Source organism: Gymnodraco acuticeps, unplaced genomic scaffold (assembly GCF_902827175.1).
Source record: "Gymnodraco acuticeps unplaced genomic scaffold, fGymAcu1.1, whole genome shotgun sequence".
In the NCBI taxonomy this organism is placed as follows: Eukaryota; Metazoa; Chordata; class Actinopteri; order Perciformes; family Bathydraconidae; genus Gymnodraco; species Gymnodraco acuticeps.
Window position 1 is genome coordinate 3,941,929 of NW_022990238.1, and position 24,534 is coordinate 3,966,462.

The 24,534-nt window shown below is 41.6% G+C and overlaps 1 protein-coding gene across 1 annotated transcript in view; it reads right to left on the reverse strand.

Annotated features, from left to right (window-relative positions):
• Nucleotides 1–24,534, reverse strand: part of LOC117548550 (brain-specific angiogenesis inhibitor 1-associated protein 2-like) — a 55,053-nt gene that overhangs the window by 25,127 nt on the left and 5,392 nt on the right. The window contains 2 exon segments of the mRNA XM_034219916.1: nucleotides 8,485–8,571; nucleotides 11,802–11,877. Of these exon segments, the coding sequence (XP_034075807.1) occupies nucleotides 8,485–8,571; nucleotides 11,802–11,877 (163 nt within the window).

Below are 24,534 nucleotides of genomic sequence, written 5' to 3' on the forward strand. Positions count from 1 at the left end.
GTCCAGCAATGGTGTCATGCTTTTGGGCCATGATGTAGGCTTAACAGTGATCGTGTTAGCCTGTCAAACTAAAGTAGGCTCTCAGCACTGTTGCAAGTAATCTTTGCATTTATAATACAAGATAGCTTGCCGTGCATTGTCTACTGGATAAGACTGATGCAACAAATCCAAACCATCTGGTATCAGTGAGCTAAATCCTGGCCTCTTTTGAAGCCGCTGTTCCACCTGGTTTGACCGGTTTTCGGTATTCTAAGATGAAAGAGTACACTTGAAGTAGCTGTAAAGGTGTTACCTTCTTAGACATTTTAACAAATAAAGCATACAGTAACAGTTATTTTAATAATGAGCAACAAAATATGTCATGAAACTTAAGTCACAGAATGGCTTTCAAAGCCTCATGGACAAAAAAAACAATTGAGAAGTGGAGCAGAACATTGGATTCATTTTACAACATCAGCACTACAATACATCCTTTCCTTATTATGCATAAACTAATAACACTGCATAGGTGCATGTGCTAACCTGCATTATAACTTTTTCAGAGTTGCTGATTGGTCCAGAGTGTATTTGTTGGCTGGTATTTATCATGTTGCTGGGGTCAGGAACTATAGCTGGTTGTTCAAGGACAACTGAAATATAAGCTTATATTTTATAATCTTCACATATGAAACAAGATGTTATTGTACAATGGAGGGCTAATAAGGTCATGGAAACCTGAGCAAAGCCACAAAAAGAATCCATGACTTGAATTTTCATTACAGTGTGTCCCTGAGAGAAACTTAGATTATTGCAGAATTGCAGGAAACATTTATAACTAGTCGCTGAAAGTATAAATGATGAATTAAAGCCACTTTGACTCATCTTACAACCCAGGAGCAACGCAGAGGGACAAAGGAGAAAGCCAAGTAAGAGGGACAGGGAAATAAATCCCCTGTGCGTGTAACCCTTTAAAATGATCTGGATGTTTTTGTTGTTGTTCTTCCCAATTTAAAAAAAAAGTTCCCTTAGACTCAAAATATGAAGTTAAAAGTGAAGGAAGTGCAACATGAAAGAGGAAACATATTTAGTTTGAGGGCAAATAACCCAATAGGGAAGATTTCTTGAGAGGAGCAAAAACAAGTGATACCTTAAATGTTACAAACAAGAAACTGAATTAAACTTGCATGCCATATTTTTCCAAAGCTGTGAATCAGAGACTTCTAAAATTAAGAGAAGGCAATAAGACAAAACGCAGAATCATGCATCTACCTGTTGAGGAATGGAGATTCAAGGAGGGGCTAAGTGACTTTGAAGGAATGTGTGTGTGTGTGTGTGTGTGTGTGTGTGTGTGTGTGTGTGTGTGTGTGTGTGTGTGTGTGTGTGTGTGTGTGTGTGTGTGTGTGTGTTATTTGATCTAGCCCTAAAATACCAGGGTCAATCAAGGTATGCACGAGTGAGGAAGGACAACAAAAACGGTGCTGCTGCTACCTAGACTATTGCACTGAGAATTAGTTTAGGTCAAAACGCCCATGTTACAACAATATGCAAAACACATTACAAAGCCTTATATTATTAAATAAATGATTTAATTCCTTTCACTAAAGAAAGAGAGATTTCATTACAGTTTTGTCTATGTCCATCCCAGCCGTATCCAAGCTCACCTTCAGCACATGTACCTGCCACGAACAAATGAAGGGCAACGTGAATGTGTGTAGATGGAGAGTGTGGGGGGCCACTGGGTTCCCATCATGCAGTGCGAGTCTCAGAAATAGAGCAGGAGAAAGCAGGAGCCCCTGGGATGTTGGGACAGAGCTAAGAAAAGAGCTCCTCTGCTCTCATTTAAACAGGGGCAGGTGCTGGAGGAGGAGAGAGGTAGGCCAGACTGAAGAGAGAGAGAGAGAGAGAGAGAGAGAGAGAGAGAGAGAGAGAGAGAGAGAGAGAGAGAGAGAGAGAGAGAGAGAGAGAGAGAGAGAGAGAGAGAGAGAGAGAGAGAGAGAGAGGAGAGAGAGAGAGAGAGAGAGAGAGAGAGAGAGAGAGAGAGAGAAAGAGAGAGAGAGAGAGAGGAAGAGAGAGAGAGGAAGAGAGAGAGAGGAAGAGAGAGAGAGCTCTGTGTACACAGTATGTGTACTTGTGGGTATTCATTCAAATAATGCATTTCAAAGTTAACACTTCGACCACTTACCTCTGCTTTTAACAAGATTACCCTAAAAAAGGCAATCATTCTACCTCACTTTGCAGACTCATTTTCCCAGTGAGGACCTTATTTTTCCTCAGGTAATTACTGGGTGGGCTCTGAGATCCTTTTTTTTCTTGAAACTTTTTCCAAGCAGCAACCTAAGCTTTCCATTGCTTAAGTACATGTTAATATGATCTCTTCCGTCTCTCTAGTGCTGGTAATTTCCCAAAAGACTTGTCTTTGTGCTGAATCATACATGTGTGTTATTAAAATGTGGCAATTAATAGGGTTACAGAGGTTGATGTGATTTCCTCTGGCTGGGGAGGCTGAACTGTAAGCACTTCACATTCCTGTCCAGGTTGTTGAAAACAGAATAATCAGCCAAACGGCCCGAGAGGGAATGCATTTTCAATTGTTAACCAAATCACAGGATGATAGCGAATATAAAATACATTCCTGTGTTACATACATTCACCAGCATTGGGCTAATGTTCAGTTAGAGTCAACAGTGAAACACCATCTAGTAAAACAGAAGCACAACCAGCCAATCACAGAGTAGCTCTCCACTCCACTCCACCTGAGGACAGGCTTACCATACCAGCAAGCCAGAACCCTATTTTCATCAGCTGATTATACATAACCTCTTCACTATTTGTTAGTGACTTATATTCAGGTATGTCAAAGGTTATATTCAAATACAATTGGTCTCATGGCAATGATGCAGTGCTGTCACTTTTACTAAAGACTCAGTCTGAACATGAAAAGAATAACTATCTGTAGTCAACTGTACAAGGTAAGATTTTACAGTGAGCTCAGCAGGCCATGATCGGTACTCCACGGTGCACGTGGATGGGCAGCAAGGCATGCAATGGGTCAGATTACCAGGCTATTGTTCTGCTGTTTGCTAACAAGAATTGAGAGCCACGCTAAGCCATTTGAAGAAGAAAATGTAGTTTGGAATATAAAAGTCTACGTGTGAAAATGTGACTAAAGTTTGTTTCTGAGTTTGTAAAATAGAACTGTCATACAATAACATCAGCTTGTCACATAAGGCTGCTGAGGCATTGTAAATGCTGTGTCCACATCTAAAAAAGGTATGAACTATGTTATAAGTTAAACAAACATTTGAATGTGATTTATTGAGACAAGGTTATCTTTAATCTACACAACACTTGGGTGCATGCTAGCTGATTAAACTGACATGCGTGCCATAGTTACCTGATTGGTTGGACTTCTGTCAGTTACAACAAAAATAAAGTAGCTCTAGAAATGAGGATAAATGGGGCGAAGCCTGCGAGCTAGTTCAGGCAGTCAACTCGAGCACCAATGATACATTAACACGTGACGCACCTCGTCCCTCTTACAACCAACCAAACACATTCTCCTAAATATGCCGCTCTATTTAAGCTGCCAGGTCTTCCTGCCTCTGCCTCGCTTATGCTGCTGCTGCCACTGCTTGCTACGTTCATGTTCCTGCTGCTGTGTTTCATGTTGCTGCTGCTTGCCTGCCCCTCCACCACCCCAGCTCCACCCCAGCTTCCACCTGTAGGCTCGGGGGATAGTTATCTAATCATCACTCAATGTTCTTTGTAAATCTGTGGAGTGATGATGCCCGAGACTAGACGCCAAACTCAAACTATATGCTGCTTATAATAAACATATTAAGAACACGTGAGTTGTCTGACTGAAATGAAAGAACTAGTCATTTCAGGAGGACTTCAAACCTGTGATGTGCCTATTTAGTTTATGACTCTAGTCATAAATAACAAGCCTCTTAGAACAGAGGGATACATCAGTAAAGAAAACAAAAAGGAGCAAAGCTGGTCGGTTACGATTATCGTAAACGTATCCAGTCTTACAAATTCCAAATTCCTGTTTCCCTAAAAGGGTTGGAAAGTCACACATGTCACTGTAATGAAAGCTCACTCCTACTTCACAAGAAGGGATAAAGAAGAGGAGTATGACAGAGACAGAGGGAGGGAGGGCAGGTGTGTGTGTGTGTGTGTGTGTGTGTGTGTGTGTGTGTGTGTGTGTGTGTGTGTGTGTGTGTGTGTGTGTGTGTGTGTGTGTGTGTGTGTGTGTGTGTGTGTGTGTGTGTGTGTGTGTGTGTGTGTGTGTGTGTGTATGCGTGCATGCATGTGTGTGTGTGTGGGTGGCAAAGTGACAGGCGATGATTAGCCCAAACAGAGGAGGATATGTGGGAGGGAGTGTGTGGGAGTGGGGCTGGCGAAAGAGAGAGACTCTGTCTCTTAAGGCAGAGATATACACAAGTGGATTAAAGAGCACTCGTACTGTTAGAAATAACAGGAGATTCAAGGACAGAAAATGCACACAACTATGTACTGTAAGTATAACAGGCATAAGCACATGCATGCACATACAGTACATACACACAAGGGGACATTCCTGTGGCAACATACTGTGTTCTAAAAGAATGAGTAAGACTCGAGCCAGGGTATAATGCATGTTGTTTGGTCGATGAACACAGCAACAGAGAGCATTATTTCTAAAAGTAATTGCACTTCCTGCTTTAGGCCTAATGTTTACATGTGAAAAACAGGAGAAAGAAAGAGATGGTGAGCAGCTGCCGACTCTTGGATGTGTAGGTGGGACCATTTGCAGCCCGTCTCTTACTAAGGCTCTGTGGAGTTAACAGGCTTTAAAGAGGGCAAGAAGAGCTCAAAAACACATATAAATGTGTGAGCATGCGCAAATACAGACAAGCCATTGAAAATAATGTTTATCTTTTTAGTATAATCAGCCAGCAAACTCAATAGCTCTTTAAACAAACCTGTTTAACCTGACGCCAACTGATTATGTGACTGATGTGGAAAGTATTGGATGCAATGTTTATCATCACTTGGGTTATCCGCACAATGCTTTGAATCCTGAGTTACACTTATGTCCATCTCTGTAAGGTTATCGAGAGCATACAAACAAAATCTGAACGGAACCAGGTGGAGATAAAAAGGGACAAGCAAACAATGCCTGAGACCAAAAAGATATACCTGTTTCCAAGCTTTACATTTTTCCCTTAGGGTTCTTTTTTTATTTTACATTACATGCAGAGGAATTCAGCTATTCGGACATAATGGTATGGGAATGTACTTACTTTATCTTGGGTCCCCTATATTATAATCTTTTTCATCAATATATTATAGTTCTCAATTATATACAAAACATGTCTCTGAAGTGAAGTACCAAACAGATCATGCACTGTAGCATCCCATAAACCCCTCTGTTTCAGCCCTGTTTCAAAAGTGCTGATTCTCTGTCTGTTACTTTAGATGAAAATAAGGAGCCACTCCCCACGCCCCTCTGAGAGATGTGGTTAACCTGTTAAGCCCGGGAGCACCCGCCCCCGGGAGCGCCCACCCCCGGGGGCTCCCGCAACATCTTGCAAGAAACAGCGTCTGAGGGTTTCTTAACATTCAACAAACTATGAATGTGAATTTACTTGAAAATAAAAAACATCTATATTGATTCTGACTTTTCTACATCCAACTCACAGGTGAATCATTGCTTTGAGAAAAAAGATTATAATTTACCCCTTTTAGAAGTGTAGTTATGGTCATTTGTTCTGGGAATGTCATTTTTGAGCCTGAAACCTGAAAAACAGGCTCAGGGCTTAACAGGTTAAAAAGAACACAATGGTGCTCTAGGAGGAGATGCAGGTGATAAGGTGGGTGGGGGTCACCTTGGTTGGTGATTGGCTAATGGTTACACAAGCCAAACAATTGTTATAACATCATAAAGTGGTCAAAATGAGCTCATTTTCAGACAGGTTTTTATATAAATGGATCAGGACAAAAAGACAGCGCATCCTTTTTCCTGAAACTTTCAGAATCTCTTTCCACAGAGGAGACATATGTTGATGTACACAATACATGAAAAAGTGGATTTTGCACAATAGGTGACCTTTAGGTGAAAACATATTTTAGGATATACGTATACAATCTGAACAAGATTAATTCAAAAAGAGAGATTTTAAAGCGCTTACTTTAATATATTATTGATATATTTAAGCAACTTCTTTGCATCTGTATTCTGTGTTTTAGCACAAGAGCTGTGTTTGGCTACCCTCCAGCTCTCTCCAATATGTGGATATTTCTGTCCTCTATCAGTTAAACAGGAAACTCTTTGGGACTCATCCCTGCACATGGTTTGACAGAAGGTCAGGGCACTGGTGCCGACCTCAGGGTGGGGACTCCGAAAAGTTGAGAGCAGGTGGCTGGAAAATAAAACAACCCTTAGCCCGCCCTTGGGAAACACGGTTGCATGCAGAGGAATGTCGGGTGTACTGTAGCTGGTGTATTTAGCTGGAGGCTGGTAATACACAACAGGGACTTATATCTATAGCTACACCACAACCTTTCTTTTTCAATTTACAACTGCACGGAGAGATTCAGCTAATGAACACAGAGGAAAACAGAAGGATGTAAAGACACAGAGGATGAGTCATATTAAATATCCACTCCCTCACAGATCTTCCTCCATCCAGGCACGGCTTTTGAAAATGAAATCAGTTTTCAGTTCTCTCATACACTTGTGACAAAAGAGGTGTATACTTCCACACGCACGATTTTCTAAATTGCCATGGCAACATGAGTAACAACGAGTGCGGGTGGACCAGCAAACACAGTAATGTAAACACACATTTTCAGATAACTTGTGTTTTATAGAATACCTCCTTGCTATTAAGTCAGTGTTGTGGGGTGCAAGCAGAGATTAGATCAGCTGCTTGTGACTGTGGATTTTGGCTGGGGAAAGCCCAAGTGAGGCACAGAGTATAGTACCTGCTGTATCAATGAAAAACCTCACAAATATAGAGATAAAGAGAGAAAGAGAGGGGCCGCGTTCTGAATAAAACATCCTGAGAGCACTTTCATGTGAATCCCTGTTGGCTGGGCTGGAAGAAACCCAAACTATATATTTCAGCTCCACAGCAACAAAGGCCCCATCAAATCAACAGCTACTTCCACACAGATCAGGCAGTTGAAAGCACAATCAGCGCAAAGGAAATCTCTTCAAACAAGAGCTGATTTCCCATGGGCTGGTGACAGCAAATAAGGACACACTGAGAGTCAGCCATCACCTAGGAAACAACTCACTGTAAGAGGACCAGGTGTTGGTTGCCAATTGACCTCCATGTTTGTAACCAGAACACACAAAGAGGCACAGTTTATCGACATGTCATGAGGTGCAACACTTCCAACATCTGGTAGACAGAATAAATACAACTTCCTAACCTGTCACATAAAAAGGTATTTTCCAGTCAGCTCAGATGAAAAGGTGTTACCATAGTCCCTACCAGGATGCATCCCCAGCTGACCCAGAAAGCAACGCAGGTTCTGGTCCAGGCTCTCGTCATCTCACGCCTAGACTACTGTAACTCCCTCCTGGCTGGTCTACCTGTATGTGCCATCCGACCTCTGCAGCTCATCCAGAATGCAGCGGCTCGTCTGGTCTTCAACCTTCCTAAATTCTCCCACACCACTCCGCTCCTCCGCTCCCTCCACTGGCTTCCGATAACTGCTAGAATCCACTTCAAGACAATGGTACTTGCGTACCATGCTGCGAATGGATCTGGCCCTTCGTACATCCAGGACATGGTTAAACCGTACACCCCAGCACGTGCACTCCGCTCTGCATCAACCAAACGGCTCGCTGCACCCTCGCTGCGAAGGGGACCCAAGTTCCCATCAGCAAAAACACATGGGTTTGCTATCCTGGCTCCAAAATGGTAGAATGAGCTCCCCATTGACATCAGGACAGCAGATAGCTTACACACCTTCCGGCGCAGACTGAAAACTCATCTCTTTCGACTCCACTTCGAGCGATAGATTTATTAACAAAGCACTTATATACTAATAAAGGGCTGGCTTATCTAAAGCCAGTTGAGTAGCACTTGAAATGTTTTTTCTCTATGAAACCTGATGTACTTATATGATTCTGTTTTCTTCAAGTTTGTATTTTGTTGGTCGAACTATTGTAAGTCACTTTGGATAAAAGCGTCAGCTAAATGCAATGTAATGTAATAGTCCCTACCATTATTAAATAAATGATGTTCAGCTACGAGCTCATTGTGTTGACTGTACTCCATTTATTATTGCTACCTTTTTCTTCCTCTGACAGTTACTTTTTCTAGGATACAATCAGATGAACTGATACCCCTAAAGCTGATGTTAGATTGTGTGTGTGTTTGTGAGTCCTTGTATGTGCGTGTGAATAACTGATGCTGCTGTTGTAGGCCGGTGTGGCCAACAAAAAGAAAGAAAAGGAGAGAAATCGCAGAAAGAGAAGCTGGTCATCAGGTATCTGTCACTTACCCAAATCTTTGGATCCTTGACTTTCACTGGCAAGTTCACCCATTCTCACCAGAGCATCAAAGTAGCCTTTGGCCGCAAACGTCACATCTAGAGACAAAGAGAAGCAAGAACAAAAAGAAAGTAGGATAAGTAACACAGCTTAAAGTAACAGTGCAGAGTGCCTCTTCAAATTTGGAAAGGACAAACTGTAATACATCTTAGCTTTGTGTCAACAATGACGTCAGCAGTCTGGTCAGTGACGCGGAAACATTTACACCCTTTCCTTTTACTTCTGGTTTTACTCAGGTGTTTTTCAAGCAGTGAATCACAGCTTCTGGCCACAAGATAATAAGCAACACTGATGTTGCTAAGTAATTACTGAACATCATCTTGCTGGCATTCTGCGTGCTTGATTGCAAAGAGGAAATTACAATGAGGACATTTCAGACAGATAATCTGTGCTTGATGGAGATGCAACACGAGCACCAAAATGCATTTTGTTTATGGCTTAGCGTTACAAGTAAAGGAGGTTATTATCAAAAAGTTGCTTTATTATGACCACAAAATGTATGTAAGATAGTTGATTATTTAATAGGGTTTTTTGGCACTAGGTATATGCCATTTCACCTATATATTCAGTAGAGCCAGAATTAATGTTGCTCAGAATTACTTTTCCAGAAAACAACAGGACACACTTTTTGTCCATTGTTACATCTATGATGTAGTACTATACTTTAAAGTGAGATACTTGCTTAAGCGTGTTTAACGTTATGTTATCTGATGATTTGAATCAATTTGTGCTTTTTTTCCCGTAAAAAAACAATATTTGCAAGCCAATAGCTGTGAGAAAACATTGTTGTCCCACCAAGGAATTTTGAAATGTCACGCTGTAGCCCACATGCTGTTTACCACCACTTGCACTCTCCATCTACCAATCCATTTATTTATTTATCTGTCAATATTTCTTAATAATGGACAGCAGGGTGGCACAATGACTTGGGGATACTGTTTATTATTGGATGGATAAAGGTTACACCTGTAGAAAAGGCTTCAACTGCTGCGATGTGCCTCTGCCACGCTGGATGCTGAATTGTGGCGACACTGCAAGGGGGGAGGGAAAGGAGGTCTAAGATTGATGAAAGCTGTTATAATGTTAATCGACTTGCCTTTATAATGTAACGGGGTTATCTAATTGCTCTGTTTAGTCACTAGTGTAAACAAGAGTCCAGTCTCTAGAACACGTGTATAGACACGCCACAACATGAACACCCTAGACCTTTGCTCTAGATCTTCAGGGAACACAAAAACAACCAGTGAGGTTAATCCTAATCTTCAACCATATCTCCTCTGCTCTCTCGCCAAATAAACAAAAATCAAGAATACTCTTGTTAGCTCAGATCAATATCCACCTCAGCCCCTATTATTCCAACTGCTGCTGTGCTGGCCAACAAAGGTCACGCAGGCCAGAGTCTGTTTCCAGTGATTTCTGCCCTGCCTGCCAATCGGCCCATCTCCAGTGAATAATGGCCGCTGCTTCCAGAGGTGAATTCAACAGCGGTCCAAGTGACAGATGTGCCCCGTGATTGCAGACAGCTGCCAGGTGAGAGACACATTTACAACAATAGCCTGGCAGGAACAGACTAATTCTAGCAGACAGATGCAGCCTTGTGATAGAGGAAGACTCCCAGGCTGGAAGCCTCCAGCTCTGCTCCCAGGCAGAGGGACATATGCAAATGCTAATCCCAATTACAGCTGAGTCAACTGCAGTAGATGGTGTGCATTTCCTCCTTCCTCCCTCTCGCTGGGGGAACACCTGAGAACTGAGAGCAGGGCCTCTAGAGCATCACGCCTAATTTCTCATCATTATACCAAACAGACCTCCTGCTTGCTTTGTGAAAGGCGTGCGTGAGTGTGCGTGTATGCGCATGCAAGTTCGCACATGTGCAGTTGGGGGATTGTGCGAGTAGGATGGTAGGAGCTAAGGCACATTTTCAAAGTGATCTCCAAGCAACACATTCTTTCTTCTTGCCTGAATCTGCTGCTGCAGCAGTGTGTGAGAGAGAGTGTGAGTGGGCTGCTGAAGGGTGGATGAGTAGATAAGCTGGATCTATACGGATATTTTACTTCTGTCTAATGAAATGTTTGAGGGGACAGACGGAGAAGATTACTGGTTCTCTGATTGTAACGCAGATAGACAATTGAGAGGGGAGGGATTCATCTCAGAGCTACTGATCTATCACTTACTGTATACTTCACGCTATAGAAGAGGTGGGAGAAGCACACATCCCTTAATCAGGACAACAATCATTTGCTCTACTTGCATCTGTTGGGGGACTTGCATAATAACTCCAGGCTGTGTTTAGTGAGCATTTGGACTCACTCAGTTGTATACATCTGTTGCTTTTACACTTACCAAATGCTGTGAGATTTAGAGACTTACGGCTGTGTAGGGAAATCTGGAACATGTCCATATCTAGATCTAGCAGGCCTACACTGAAACCCTTTTGGCATTTCTGGTGTTTAATAATTTCAGCGATTGCACCATATGGATAGAAGTGTGTGCTCCCAACCATCGCCCCCGCAAATCAGCCTCTTAGTCCCTTGTGTGGAGCCAATCCTGCAAAGTGGGTCTTTAATGGCTCAGTGAGACCCTACCAGTCTGTTTCCTACCTACACCAAGACCAGGATTAGTTATTGTGAGTGTCAGCAGAGAGAAGCACAGGCTTAGGGGGGGTGGGGGGCATACTAATTGCTTATTAGTTGGACTGAGGGGGGGTTCAGACTGTATTAAGGTTGAGGGGCGTTTTGGGGGAGAGTTTGTCTCAAGACAGAGGACAGTAAAAACTCTGATTAAAAAAATAAAAAATAAAAAGAATAATAATAATGCAAAAGTGATTTGTGTGCGACAAACGTATATCCACATATTTTCATTAGTAAATGTAGTGTTTTGACAGAGAGCTATCCTTACAGTACTGTTTTTCACATGCACCAAATGATAATGCATACCTATTTGACATAGGTTTATTGTACTGTCATTTTTTTAGAAAGACAAATAGATAGATAGATAGATAGATAGATAGATAGATAGATAGATAGATAGATAGATAGATAGATAGATAGATAGATAGATAGATAGATAGATAGATAGATAGATAGATAGATAGATAGATAGATAGATAGATAGATAGATAGATAGATAGATAGATAGATAGATAGATAGATAGATAGATAGATAGATGGTAATAGGAGAAAGAGTGCTGGCTTGGCCATGTGCCTAAACCTGCAGTGAACAGTGAACAGAGAGCACGGTGAAAATAAATGAGACAAAAAGGACTTACTGGCAAGGGCCTTCTCATAGTTCTTCCCCATGGCAACGAAGTTCCGTAAGCAGGGGTTGAACTGCTCCATGATAGTCTGAAAGAGAAAACAAGAGATAAATGGGCGGCGGAGGTTTCACTTATCAGCAAGGCGAGGTCAAGGGCATGAAGACAGACTCACACCTAGCTCTATTCATTGTCTCCCAGATGAACTTCATGACTCCCTTTCTCCCTCCAACATACAGAAACCTCCTTCAGTTGCACAACATCTTTCTTGCACAGATACACAGCCATTGACAGAGTATGTGGACACCCTAACAGTTGTCTTAAATGGGAGTGAGCACAGGAATGCCTTCCTCCACTTACATCCTGCCACTTGTTGTGAGAATTGCTCTGGGTGGGATGAAGGGGGAGGGGCTGGAGTTAATGGTGGCGGCAGGGGAGTAGGCGAGATACTCTTGGAATAAGAAGTGACATGTACATTGACAGGGACGCATGTAGTTAGCCTAGAGAGCATGAGATGATGGACATAAAAGCTCATTAAGGCTGCAAAAGGACAGAGCAGTTTATATTTTACTGAGCTTAATATGGAGCTGTTGGCATCATTCATTAGCATCGAGGCTTCAAATGAGTCTGGGCAATATAGAGAAAATTGAATATTACAAAACCTATGGTCAAATACCTGGATATCAATATTGCAACAATATTGTTATAGGTTGATTGTTGGTGCTTTCTTTATATTTATACCATGATATGTTTGATAAATAACAGTATACATCATTAATGTGAGATAGTGTGAGATAGTGTGTAAGTGGGTAAAGGAAATCATAATGTATTATTGTAGGAGTGCTGTAAAATGTATTATCTCTTCGATTTACACACGGCATCTATTGCACGTCTGTCCGTCCTAGGAGAGGGATCCCTCCTCTGTTGCTCTCCCTGAGGTTTCTCCCATTTTCCCCTTTAAACTGTGGTTTTTCTCTGGAAGTGTTTCCTTGTACGATGTGAGGGTCTAAGGACAGAGGGTGTCGTATTGCCATACTGATATTCTGTACAAACTGTGAAGTCCACTGAGACAAATGTAACATTTGTTATATTGGGCTATGTAAATACACATTGATTGAATAAGTTAATACGATATCCAAAATCTAAGACAATATCTAATCTTAAATCACAATATTGATTTAATATACATTTCCTGGTCCTACTTGAATTTCTAACATTAGATATCTTTATATAATGCAAGTATCTTAAAATAAACCCTTAAATTGTCAATATAGCTAGATTATGAGCAGAGTTTGTGTCATGTCAGCAATATGCTGCATTACTCTCGAGATACCGTATCATACTACACTGTAGACAAAGTCGTATATTCAGAGAATGCATGATGCCTGACGTCTCCCACCATCATCGTTTCCTCTACTTCTCCTCTAGCTATCCTCGCTCCTCCTGTGCTCCTCCAGGGCTTCCTCCAATTAGCTGGTCCCCAGTCAGCCAGTCAGGAACAGCCAGGGGACAGAGAGACAACCACAACACTGCAGCAGCAGCAGCAGACACAGGCCATCAATACAGCAAGAGAACACTTCATAATCTACTTCCAGCATAAATTCATGCTGTGGCAGAATAATATGGCAGTGTTAACCTGAAACAACCCTGGCAGCTCATCCTAAAAATCATATGCCTTTTATCTTCAGTCAAGCCTCAGCATTGTTGAGTGCCAAGATGTAGATAGGATGTTATATGTGTTTGTGTGCACTTGCTGCGACGTGTATCCCAACAGGAGTCAAAGTTTAACTGGCTTAAATGCACCAAAGCCCACCTACAGTAGAAATACAAGTGAGTCAGACATAAACGCAGATATTTTCATTACCAACAGTAACTTCATACACTTCTGCGTGACTGAACTTTCATCTGAAGCTATTGCAACAAAACTTGATTCCATAAAACGGGACACGATGTAAAAAGCTCTGGTCATTTACGACTAACTACAACACAGCCTGAACACGAAAAAGGGTATACACTTTTACATTATGTATAAGTATGGATTTATAGATCTATTTCATACCACACAACAACGTTCAGACATTTGATAAGGTTAATCAAACATGTTTGTCCTTTTGACTTAAAGGTCACCTATTATGCAAAATCCACTTTTTCACGTCTTTTATACATAAATATGTGACCCCTCTGTGTAAAGAGATTCTGAACGTTTCAGGAAAAAAGATTCGCTCACTTTTTCACAGTTTGTGTAACCATTAGCCAATAACCAACCAGGTAACACCCGCCCACCTTATCACCTGAATCTCCTCCTAGAGTACCATTAGGCGCATTCACACCGCAGTACTTTTCCCACAAAGGTTCATGAGAACTCTTTAGTTCTCATGAACTAAGTACAGATCGCGTTCACACCGGAATAAGTTCATGGGGAAGGAATAAGGATTAGGCAAATGAAGCCGCTGACGTCACTTCTTCTTCTTCTGCTTTGGGTTTACTGGCAGGCTGCAAACAACTTCACGGCGTATACTGCCACCTGAAGTCCCCGGCCGGATGTCCCCGGAGTTGGGGACTGGCTTCAGTAGAAGCTGCTGGGACTCCCAGCAGCTTCTACTGAAGCCTTCTGAGTAAATCGCCAGAACGCCGACACCTCCTCATCTCCACCGCTCCCATGTTTTATTTTGTGTTGCCTTAAGTTAGTCTCTCAGCGTTTGTGCGCTGGGCTAATGCTAATAATGCTAATGCGAGGATAATAAATATAGTAAAATGGCGGCTTCACAAAACTTTTTGGAGTTTTACGGGGCGTGGTTTGCATTCCGCCCAGCCAAGCAGAAATAGGAACCTTTTTCTCCTACGAAAGTCCCTGCTCTCTAGCGGGAAAAAAAAAAGGGGGTAAAAATGGTTCTGATTAACTCATTTTAGTTCCGGCTCTTTTTGGCGTGAACGCGACATTTCGGAACTATATCGGAACTAAAGTGGGAAAAGTACTGGGGTGTTCTTTTTGACCAAATATCTCTCAGAGGGGAGTGGCTCTTTATTTTCATCTAAAGTAACAGACACAGAATCAGCACTTTTGAAAAAGGCCTGAAACAGAGGGGTTTATGGGATGCTACAATGATCTGTTTGGTGTTTGGAGCACTTCAGAGACATGTTTGTATATATCTGAGAACTATAATATATTGATGAAAAACAGTATAATAGGGGACCTTTAAAACATGATAATCCAAATATCCAAATAGTTGCCCATTTAATATATCTTAACCCTTTTAGAAATGTGTTGCCATAGTTGGTTCACTTTAAGAAGCATACTGACTTGTGGAAATTGTGTATAAAATGGTTTTATATTCTGGTAGTTGTGGCAGAAAAAAACAAGAGTGAGCAAAAAGAGGTTCGGGTTTTCATGGATATTGGTCGGCTGAACTTAGAGGTCATCATCCTCCTTGTTATAAGTTCCTGTCTGTTAACTGGTTCTAGCCCTCAAGCGAAAAACGGATTCTCAGGAAGTCTCTGCAGTGGCTCAGCAGCTATTAGGAACACGGTGAGAAATGTTCTTAAAAAAAAGAGCATATTTATACTGCAGTCTCTTGAATACAGAGCTGATTGCTTTCAGCAGGAGGGCACCATGTCAGCGTATTGTTTTTACATAAACATATTCCAAAGCTACCATGAAAAGATGGTGGAATGAGTAGTTTAAAGTATTCTCACAGTTAAAATCAGCTCCCTTTATTTACTGTCAGGCCCTAGTCTAATATACCAGACGAAAGGAGCATAATTGGGGAGAATCCCTCCTTTAAGCACACGGTACTCGTATAAAAAAAAGGTATCCCCGCTCTCGCCTTATTTTGATGTGAAGTGCATCTCGTAGACGTAGAGGATAGGGTCACACACGCACGCACACACACACACATCAGCGTGTACTTGTGCACACTCCTACATTAATACAAGTCTTCATAATAAAGAGTGGTGATGTTTGGTGGTGGGAGGATTACATAACAAAGCAAAGCCCTGTGCAGCATCATTACGGCACACTCTCCCACTGAGGAGGCCAAAGGTAGCTGACACAGGCCCAGCCGCCTTACTTCCACATACTGAATAAATGCATACATTTATGAAGTTATTGAACATAACGACTTTGATGATTAGCCACCAAGCGGCAAACTCTGGGGAACAGCCGGGAAGCCAATACGGAAGTGCCACACACTGCAGTTCATACATGGGCCGCTAGGGACTGGCTGCAGAAAGGAGCAATTTCCATAGACCCCCATGTTAAAATGCCCAACTTTACAGCAGAACAAAACATGTTTCTACCCATGGATGCAATACATATTATTATCGATATAGTTAGATTCCACCTTCATGATTATGAATCTGTGAGTGAATTGTTTTCTAACACGACCCTTTTATTTATATTAGGTCTTCAAGTTTTTGCATAAATTAGGGCGTGGTCACGTTGATGGACACGTACATGCCTCACTGTCAGCTAACAGCAACTTGTCCACTCTGCTAGGCTACAACCATAGAGGCTACAACGTTAGTTAGTCATAGTACTGTACTTGACTCTTTATTAGCCGTGTTCGTGGTGATTGTGCCTTTTAGGGAATATTGTTACAAATACCAGACAATTAAAATGTCGTGCTGTGCGCTTGAATGTACTAACAGAACTTCCAAGAAGTCTAAAATGATAATATTATACATGTTAACCCCGTTCGCAGGTGTTTGTGTGCTTGGTAGCTTAGCTTGTTACTTATTAGCCAGCTAAGGACGTAACCCTTTATGCATACATATACATTTTAGTTTATGATTCAGCCTTGGGTAAGACTTTTATAGTCTATGGCTATGACGCCCATAATGCTAAACGGGAGCAAATGTTAATAGGGGACCCAATTATCCCAGTGGTGGCCGCCGGAGCTAACGGAGCTAGCCCACTGCGGCTCCGTTAGGTCCGGGCGGTGGAGTCCGTCTTTTCTCAACGTGTGAATGACAAGCATTAAGAATAACAACATATAGCTAATTCTCTTGCAGATTGTCTCATTTGATTATGAATGTAACGTTTATATAGGGGAACTACACTGTTTGCAGTAACTTGGTATGCATGTATTTCATGTTAGCTTAGCTTCTTAGCCTGAGCTAGCTCTGTTTACTTCCAGTTCGGAGGCAGCAGGTCCCGCCTAGGCTCCGCCTCTTTGCCCTTATTTGGAGCAGGCGGGATTAGACTGACGTCACAGTCGAGCCGTTAGTGGCCGACTCCGCCTACTAAGGGCTTCACGGCAACTCTGCAGAATCCTATGGGTGACGTCACGGACACTACGTCCATTTATATATACAGTCTATGTTAGCCACACATAAAATAGGCCCATACATTGCAGTGACATAAGGGGTAGAGAAGAGGGAACATCTCATCTCTTCCCATTGTTGCTAAATGTGTCATCCCAGTTCTCTTGTACTACATTGTTACCCTAATTGTGGCAGCTAATTGGGAAATTGGGCCAAGAGGCACTTTAAGTTGTGTGACATGGAGAGAGAGAGAGAGACTGAGAGAAAGACTGAAAGGGAAAGAGGGATCAACAAAGTGATTGAGTAGAAAATTGCGAGGAAGGAATATTTCAAGAATTACGAGCAAGGATGTAGAAGTAATTATGTGCTGTACATCCCTTCCCATCCAATACTCCTCTATATCATCTTTCAATGAAGATATAATTAAATGAGAAAACGTCCCGGCTAAAGTGTAATTATTTATTTTTACTGTGGAAAGAAAAGCTGTCCATGTTGCGTTCTGCTCAAGGACTGAATTAATTCATTATCAATACTCAGGACAAAAATAGGGACAAAGAAATGTCTACAAAATGAATCAAATCTGTTTCACATCAAGTTGTGCTGTGAGTTGAGTAATATGGAGAGTTCAGGAGCATGAGCATTGAGGCTGCAGATAAGGGAAAACACAGGAATACAATTATTTTCTCATCTTGGAAGTAAGGAACCATGTTAGTACATGGGAATAGTTTCACGATTTTGACTATGGGTTATCAATCCATCTTCGCCCATTCTGTATCATCACACACAAAATGCAGTAATGATATGCAAAGAGGGTAATTTCAATGTAACACATACTGATTAGAACGAGGGGGAATTACACACAATCAGAAGCCAGAATGCCATCATCATCATCATCATCTGTTCCTTCGCACCCTCCCCTTGCTCCTTCCTCCTCTTCTACATGGCAACCAGCCTCTGGCATGAAACATGCCCATGATAAAAACCCCGTACTAATGGGAGCACTGTAGAAGAGGTGACGGAGCCGAATGTTATCAGGGAGGAAGGTAAAGAGGATAATGTCTATGGATTTGTGACAACTGCAAATATAGTATTATTTCCCTAATTACTAACACTATGAGGCAATGATGAGTCTCATGACAGATGTGACCTTTAGCATACTGTGTCAAGAGTAAAGAGCCAGGTTGCTGTGTAATCTCCTGTCTGGTAAACAAAGACGGACAAGAAAGGGACACGTGTGCATCTGAGGGTCCACCACCTTTCCCAGGGGAACCCCTAGCCCCTGCTATGCAATATCTTGCTTTCATTATGTAAAGCTAAAGTATAAAGCTAGCGGCAATGCTTGTGGAATGTTTACTTAAAATAAACACAGCAAGCCAGGGTAATAGCTAGTTAACATGTTTATATTTTACTCCAGTAAACAGTTTTAATAATTAATTTTGCCATATATGCAAACAAGTGCAAGATAAATGTAAATTACAATTAAATAAAGCTAAACTCAAAGCCACTGGGTTTTTCCTTGGGGGAATACATGGGTACACATTACAAATCTATGGCTCTGCATCTAGCTCACTGTGTAGGTCAGTCGATTCCAAAGTTATTGGCAACAGCTTAGTGCAATTTATTTGGACTTTGCTGCAGTAGACCGACTGAATTAGTGTATGTGGTTTGGGTTTTAAACCACATCGCAACCCTCAAAACCTTTCCTCTCTTCAACTTAACTTGGGTTGCTGTCATTGTACTAAGATCAGCTTGTCAAAAATATATAGCACTGCCTTAAAGACCATGCATCAGAATTAGAAAAAGTAGCATCAATTTAACAATGAGTAGGGACTGTTTTCTGTGATTCTCATTTAAATGTGGCTTTAAAGATGAGAGAACAGTGAAAAGACTATAGAAACTGACTGTTATCATTATCAAACTATGAGTTAAATATATATCTGCATAAAGTGTATTTTAAATAAACTTTTTAGGTTGCTGAAAAAACAGATATTTTGGGGAGTATGCATGTGTATTTTGTCAAGTGGGTTACTCTCCCATGAGATCTGGTACCAAGGCTTCTATCGCATATGTTTCACATTTTTAGACTATTTCTCCTGCTATCACAACAGGGAATGTCAGACTTCTTTGCTACAGTATATTGGACAACAACAGCCACTAGTAACATGTTGCATTCCAACAAATCTAATAAGATTTCGCCAGAAGAATGCTAATTTAATTTAGCGTGCAAAATAAACTCAAGTCTATTACATTTCCTTATAGGGATATGTGGCAAACTTGTGTTAAATCTTACATTTATAGATCAACACCACTTCCCTGCATTGTAGTGGCATTGAGGTTTTTGAGGGTACCACACAAGGTATGTGGAATTGAGGGGGCTAAAAATCGCTGCAGTGAATGGAATAAAGCCAACTTACTGCAATACAGCTAAAAGACAGGTTAGAGAGCTTTCTAAGACATCTATACAAAAGAAACACTGTCACACGCTTATTTCAGAGCAAAGTCCAGGTATACACTCGGAGTAGATACAAAGAAGTGTATCCTTCTTGCATACCTAAAGCCCTACTAATACTGCAGTGGGCACACCATGTGCTTTCAGTGGAAGTTAGGACAATAACCAAATCCAAGAATACCACGTGAATATTTGCTTCCTTACTCATTTCTGAGTTGTGTTGTGGAGCACAAGCTGTTAATCGTCGTGTGATCAGAGAGTTCTGCATAGTTTTAGAGCAGCTCTTGTGTTCTTTTGTTATAGAGGAGTTAAACGTATAATATTGCACATTGTTCATGTCAAACACAGACGGGGATCCAAAGATGTTTCTAAATGCACTTCGGGCTAGGCAACCTTTCGCCTGTTCATGCAGCACATACTGACAGTTACAGCACATGCTCCTACAGTATGTTAAAGATAAGTTGCTTATATCTTGCAAATGACGCTAATGAATGATATTCCTAACGAGTCATGTTAATTGGACCGTCCTGTTTTGTTTAATCTTAGCAAAGTATTTGAAAACAGCTTTCTCATTGGATCAGGGGGAACTTGTTTAATCTCTTTAGAGTTGAGAAAATAACTTGGTGAAAAGATTTGTTTTATCAACTGTGATCTTCTGCACTTTCTGTAATTATGTTGTTTTTGCAAATATGAAGAAACAATATAAAAAAGGGAAATAGATTCTGCTTATTCAATAACACTCAGTCATGAGTCATATGCTACACATTTCAGACAAGAGCTATGCTAACCGAGGCGGTTCAACTGTTGGATCCAAGCAAAAGGATGCATCTGAATCATCACAAATCTTTAATCCCCTCTTACTAAAATGTATCAATGGACACTCCCATGCTCTTTCTTTTCTCTGTCATGCAAACACACCTTGTTATCTGAACGGTGTGGCATGTGTGAAGAGAGAGATACTTAAGTTAAGTTGCAAATATTAGCTGTTCGTGTGTGTGCTTTATCTGCAAACTTACAATGTCAGCAACATGAAAACAATGCATGCCACGTCATGTGGAAGAGGTTAAATGCCTAGTCATGTTAGTGGTGCCTACTGCATAACCTTGCAAAGTATTTTGTACGCTTTGGCTTTTATAAATCGAAAAGTTGTGACCTGAGGCCTGTTGGGGAGGAGAACAAAAATGAAGTGACCTCTCACAGGTTCTCTGTACTGACCCTACCTTTATACTGCAGTGTCTCCTGCTGCCAGTGCACGACAAACCATGTGCTCGCCAGAAACAGTACTATTTGTTGTGTTTGTTTGCTTTGCTGTCATCTGCAGCCAGTGTAACCCCACACTCAGCTAGGCATCAGCCACTCAACTAACCCAACACACGCACTGGTTACCACAGCAACCAAGACCCAGAGTTATTTGCTAGCTTTATTTCTTTGACCAGCAAAACACCCTTTCATTTTGGCAGAGGATACAAATGCATTACTCTGAATCCCTCATAATATTGTTCATTTCAGTTGCGAAAGACTCAGCTCAAAAGCAGGAAGGCAATAAACAGTGAGCAGAGATTGCTGTTCCTGCAAATGTCCATCAAGTGAAGACAAAATGCACATCGGCAATGAGGAGATAAAGAGCACATCAGACAATTCACATTTAGCATTTCTGCTTTAAAGCTTTGAGGAAGGGAGTTTATGAATAATTTATGTGTGAGGGTCCCCTTGCTGACCTCTTCCTCTCAACATTCAGATTTCAACACAGCCCTACATTGACAGAAAACCATGTGTCAAGCGAATAAAAAATGTAAACACCAAATAAATAAATTTATATTTCCTATTCAAGTGTCCCAAATCTACATCTCTAAGGGCTCACTCAATTTAAATTGTGACAAAGACGGTACATCCTGCTATAATTAGGAGCAGGAATATCATTTTGATAGAAAAATGTTAATGCATCTTGAAAATCAACTAAGAGTACAGAGAATGCCATGGCAATGTGTCTCGGTTGAATCACTTTACATCGCAATGGTGAAGTTTCAATAATGTTAATGTCAAAAGTAATCATTTAAACCATGTGGCAACCTGAATTATTTCTGGATAGCATGACTGTCTGGGTCCCAGAGAAACACTGGGGTTTGGGGCTCTGCTAGCTGGGTGGGTGGAGTGAGGCCAATGCTACTGAATGTAGCAGCATCTGCCACAGAGCTCTAGCTAGCCACAGGCATGTTAACTGTAGCCCATGACCCCTTAAATGTAAGGCCATTGTCCAATGCCACAGTACTAACTGAAATGTTCTGTCTCTGCTTCTGTGTGTCTCTTTCAGTCCTTGTAATTACAGCTTTATCCTGCACAGTAATTAGGGACTATTTCAACAAGGATGTGGAATGTCTCCATCTATGCTTCCTTTTCTTCATCTCCTTCTCTGATCCACCCCCACAATAAAGCATTTTAAGTCTTTCTATGAAGACAAAAGACCGCTCTTATATATGCTGCTCTTGTGACGGATAAGTAATATTCTGGAAGATCGCAATGTTAAGGTCACTTAATAAGAATATTTTTCCATCAGTATGGCTGAAGCTTCTTTTTCGTCAATACAGTGTAGCCTATTTTTTAGCACTGAGCATCTCCAGTCTCAGTCCTTGAAAAAGCAACGAGTAAAAGAAAAGAGAGAATGTCTCTAAACCATCCGCCCCCAGACGTGCAGAGAAGGTGGGTGTGTGGAGCAATAGTCCTCTCTCTGCATCGCAGTCAAATGCACAGGGAACAAATCTGCTGTTTCAAAGGCAATGAATGTTATGATATCTACTGCAGTGCATAATGCAATCTGTTCAAAGCCCCAGGCACCAGCAGGCATAAACTTGTAGAAACACTATATTCTGGAGGCAGATGTTGAAGAGCTGAAGTCATTTAAAACTCCATTAAATCACATATTATAAGGCAAGTGGCGACTGATGTGATATACCGCAAGAGAAAAGGTAAATAAAGTGATGGATGGCGTAATCATGCAAGTGACTCCAGACGACATCTCAATGCATGACCACACAGCACTGTATACACTGCGGACAGGCCCGTTTACACTGGATCCCTTATGGACTTTTTATGAAGCATTTCTCTTCATTTACGACAGGTTCAACATCTCCCTTTTATCTTGGTCCGAAACTAAATCCATGGCTTTTCCTCACTCGCCTTCTCCCGCCCTTCACCAACTGTAAGTCTTTTAGCACAATGATATGACAGAAACACATGAGAATAATAGCACATTGTTGCTAAGAGACCACCTGTTCAGATCTCCCACATGAGATTGTGGTGAAACTGTAGTCCTCTTATCATTATCAGAATATCATTCATTCGAGTGTTGTGAACGTCACGACAACATTGCAACTGTAAGAGAAAGCTGTTATATAACATGATGACTTTTAGCCAAAAAAACAAACTGCATTTCAGAACAGGTTTTTTTTAATCAAACAGCGTATACTGCAGCAGTTTCAGCCGAAACGTCTTTAACCAGAGATTATTCAGTATGGCGCTCGGTGAGGTTAACATCAAACAACTATTTTGTCTTCCTCATAACAACCATTTGAGAAAATGGCAACCACTCTTTTCCTGCCTGTGTTGATAATTAGGGAGTGGCAGTGCATGGGAAAATGAGTGTTGTCCTGAGGGCAGGTAGAGACGAGACACACCCTTCTATTTCCTTACCTGGCAGGGTGTGTTCAAAATCTGCACCACATGTATCGGGGAGAGAACACACAACACTTCCATGAAATAATGTTCATGTTATAATGTGCTAAAGGGTGTGGTCAACCACCTTGCCTCCATGCCTTAGGACCTTTAGGATACAAGTTTGGACTGTGGAAATCCCTAGTAGTCATTCAAATGTTTCATTATTGACCGTTACAAACACAGCCCCATTCTTCTTCAGCCTCTAGTCTGATTAATCTGTTTGTTCACTTTGTTTTTTTCTCCCCCTCCCCCCACTCCTCCCAAGCCAGGTTGGCCGCTCAGACTTCATCCACCGGCATGCTAAGAGGCTTGACCCGGGGGCACAACCTCTCTCTCAGACACACAGTGACAAGGCCAGCTGGTGAAGAGGACTGTGGGCACTGCACACGAACACGCAAACAGCGAGTGTCAGTCTTAAGTATGTGTCTCACCTCGTCAGCGCGGGAATGACTAGATGCCAATTGCCACGTCTGGAACTGCCTGTCTATACGAGGGAGGAGACTGAGGTGAATCACAGGGGGTCACGCTGGGATTGGTGGGTTTTACAGGGTTGACTCCCCTGTTGATTAAGATAAAGTCATCTCAAAAAACTAAGGAGTGCCTCTGGCCTTTACCAAAGGAACAATACTTGCAGTGAGATGCTGAATCTCAAGTCTCACCCTCATAGTGCGCAAAGTCCCAGCCCTGTTAAACACACACACTCAACTGGACTAACATGAGTCACAGTGGTGCAGTTAACCTCTTCTCCTCCCATGCGATTTCTCAGTATCTGCCCAGCTGCTGTCTGCAATGACTTTTCAGCTGCTGTATGTTTTTAGATCTGCTCTTCCTCAGGAGAGGTCTGCTTGCATACAAAGTAGACAAACACAATTACTGTCTACGGAGGCTTTCAAATGTGCATCAGGGAGAGAGAAATGGGTAGGGTTATTGCAGGAAGCTAGTGTAGTGAAAGTCCCATTCGTTTTCTCTCAAAGTTGGTGTAAGGTGAGTGGTTGTGGGAGCTTTTTCAAAACCTGGAGTTACATGAGAGTGTTTTAATAATCAGTGCAAAGAAACGGAAACAGCATTACTAAATGGTAAAAAGCTACAAAAAAAAAGGTAAAACACTATAAAGTCCAGGGAGGAACATATCCAATCATTGCGCCCTGCTTTCTTTGCCACCTATGGCGGGATAAACTCATCACCCAGCATATTATTTGATATGGGATCAATTCTGCATCATTGAACTAACTTAACTTTTTTCTGTAATTTGTAATACTTCTGTAACATGCCTTACGGCTTCAACATTCCCTCGATGTGGCTTACAATCCACACACATTTAAACTG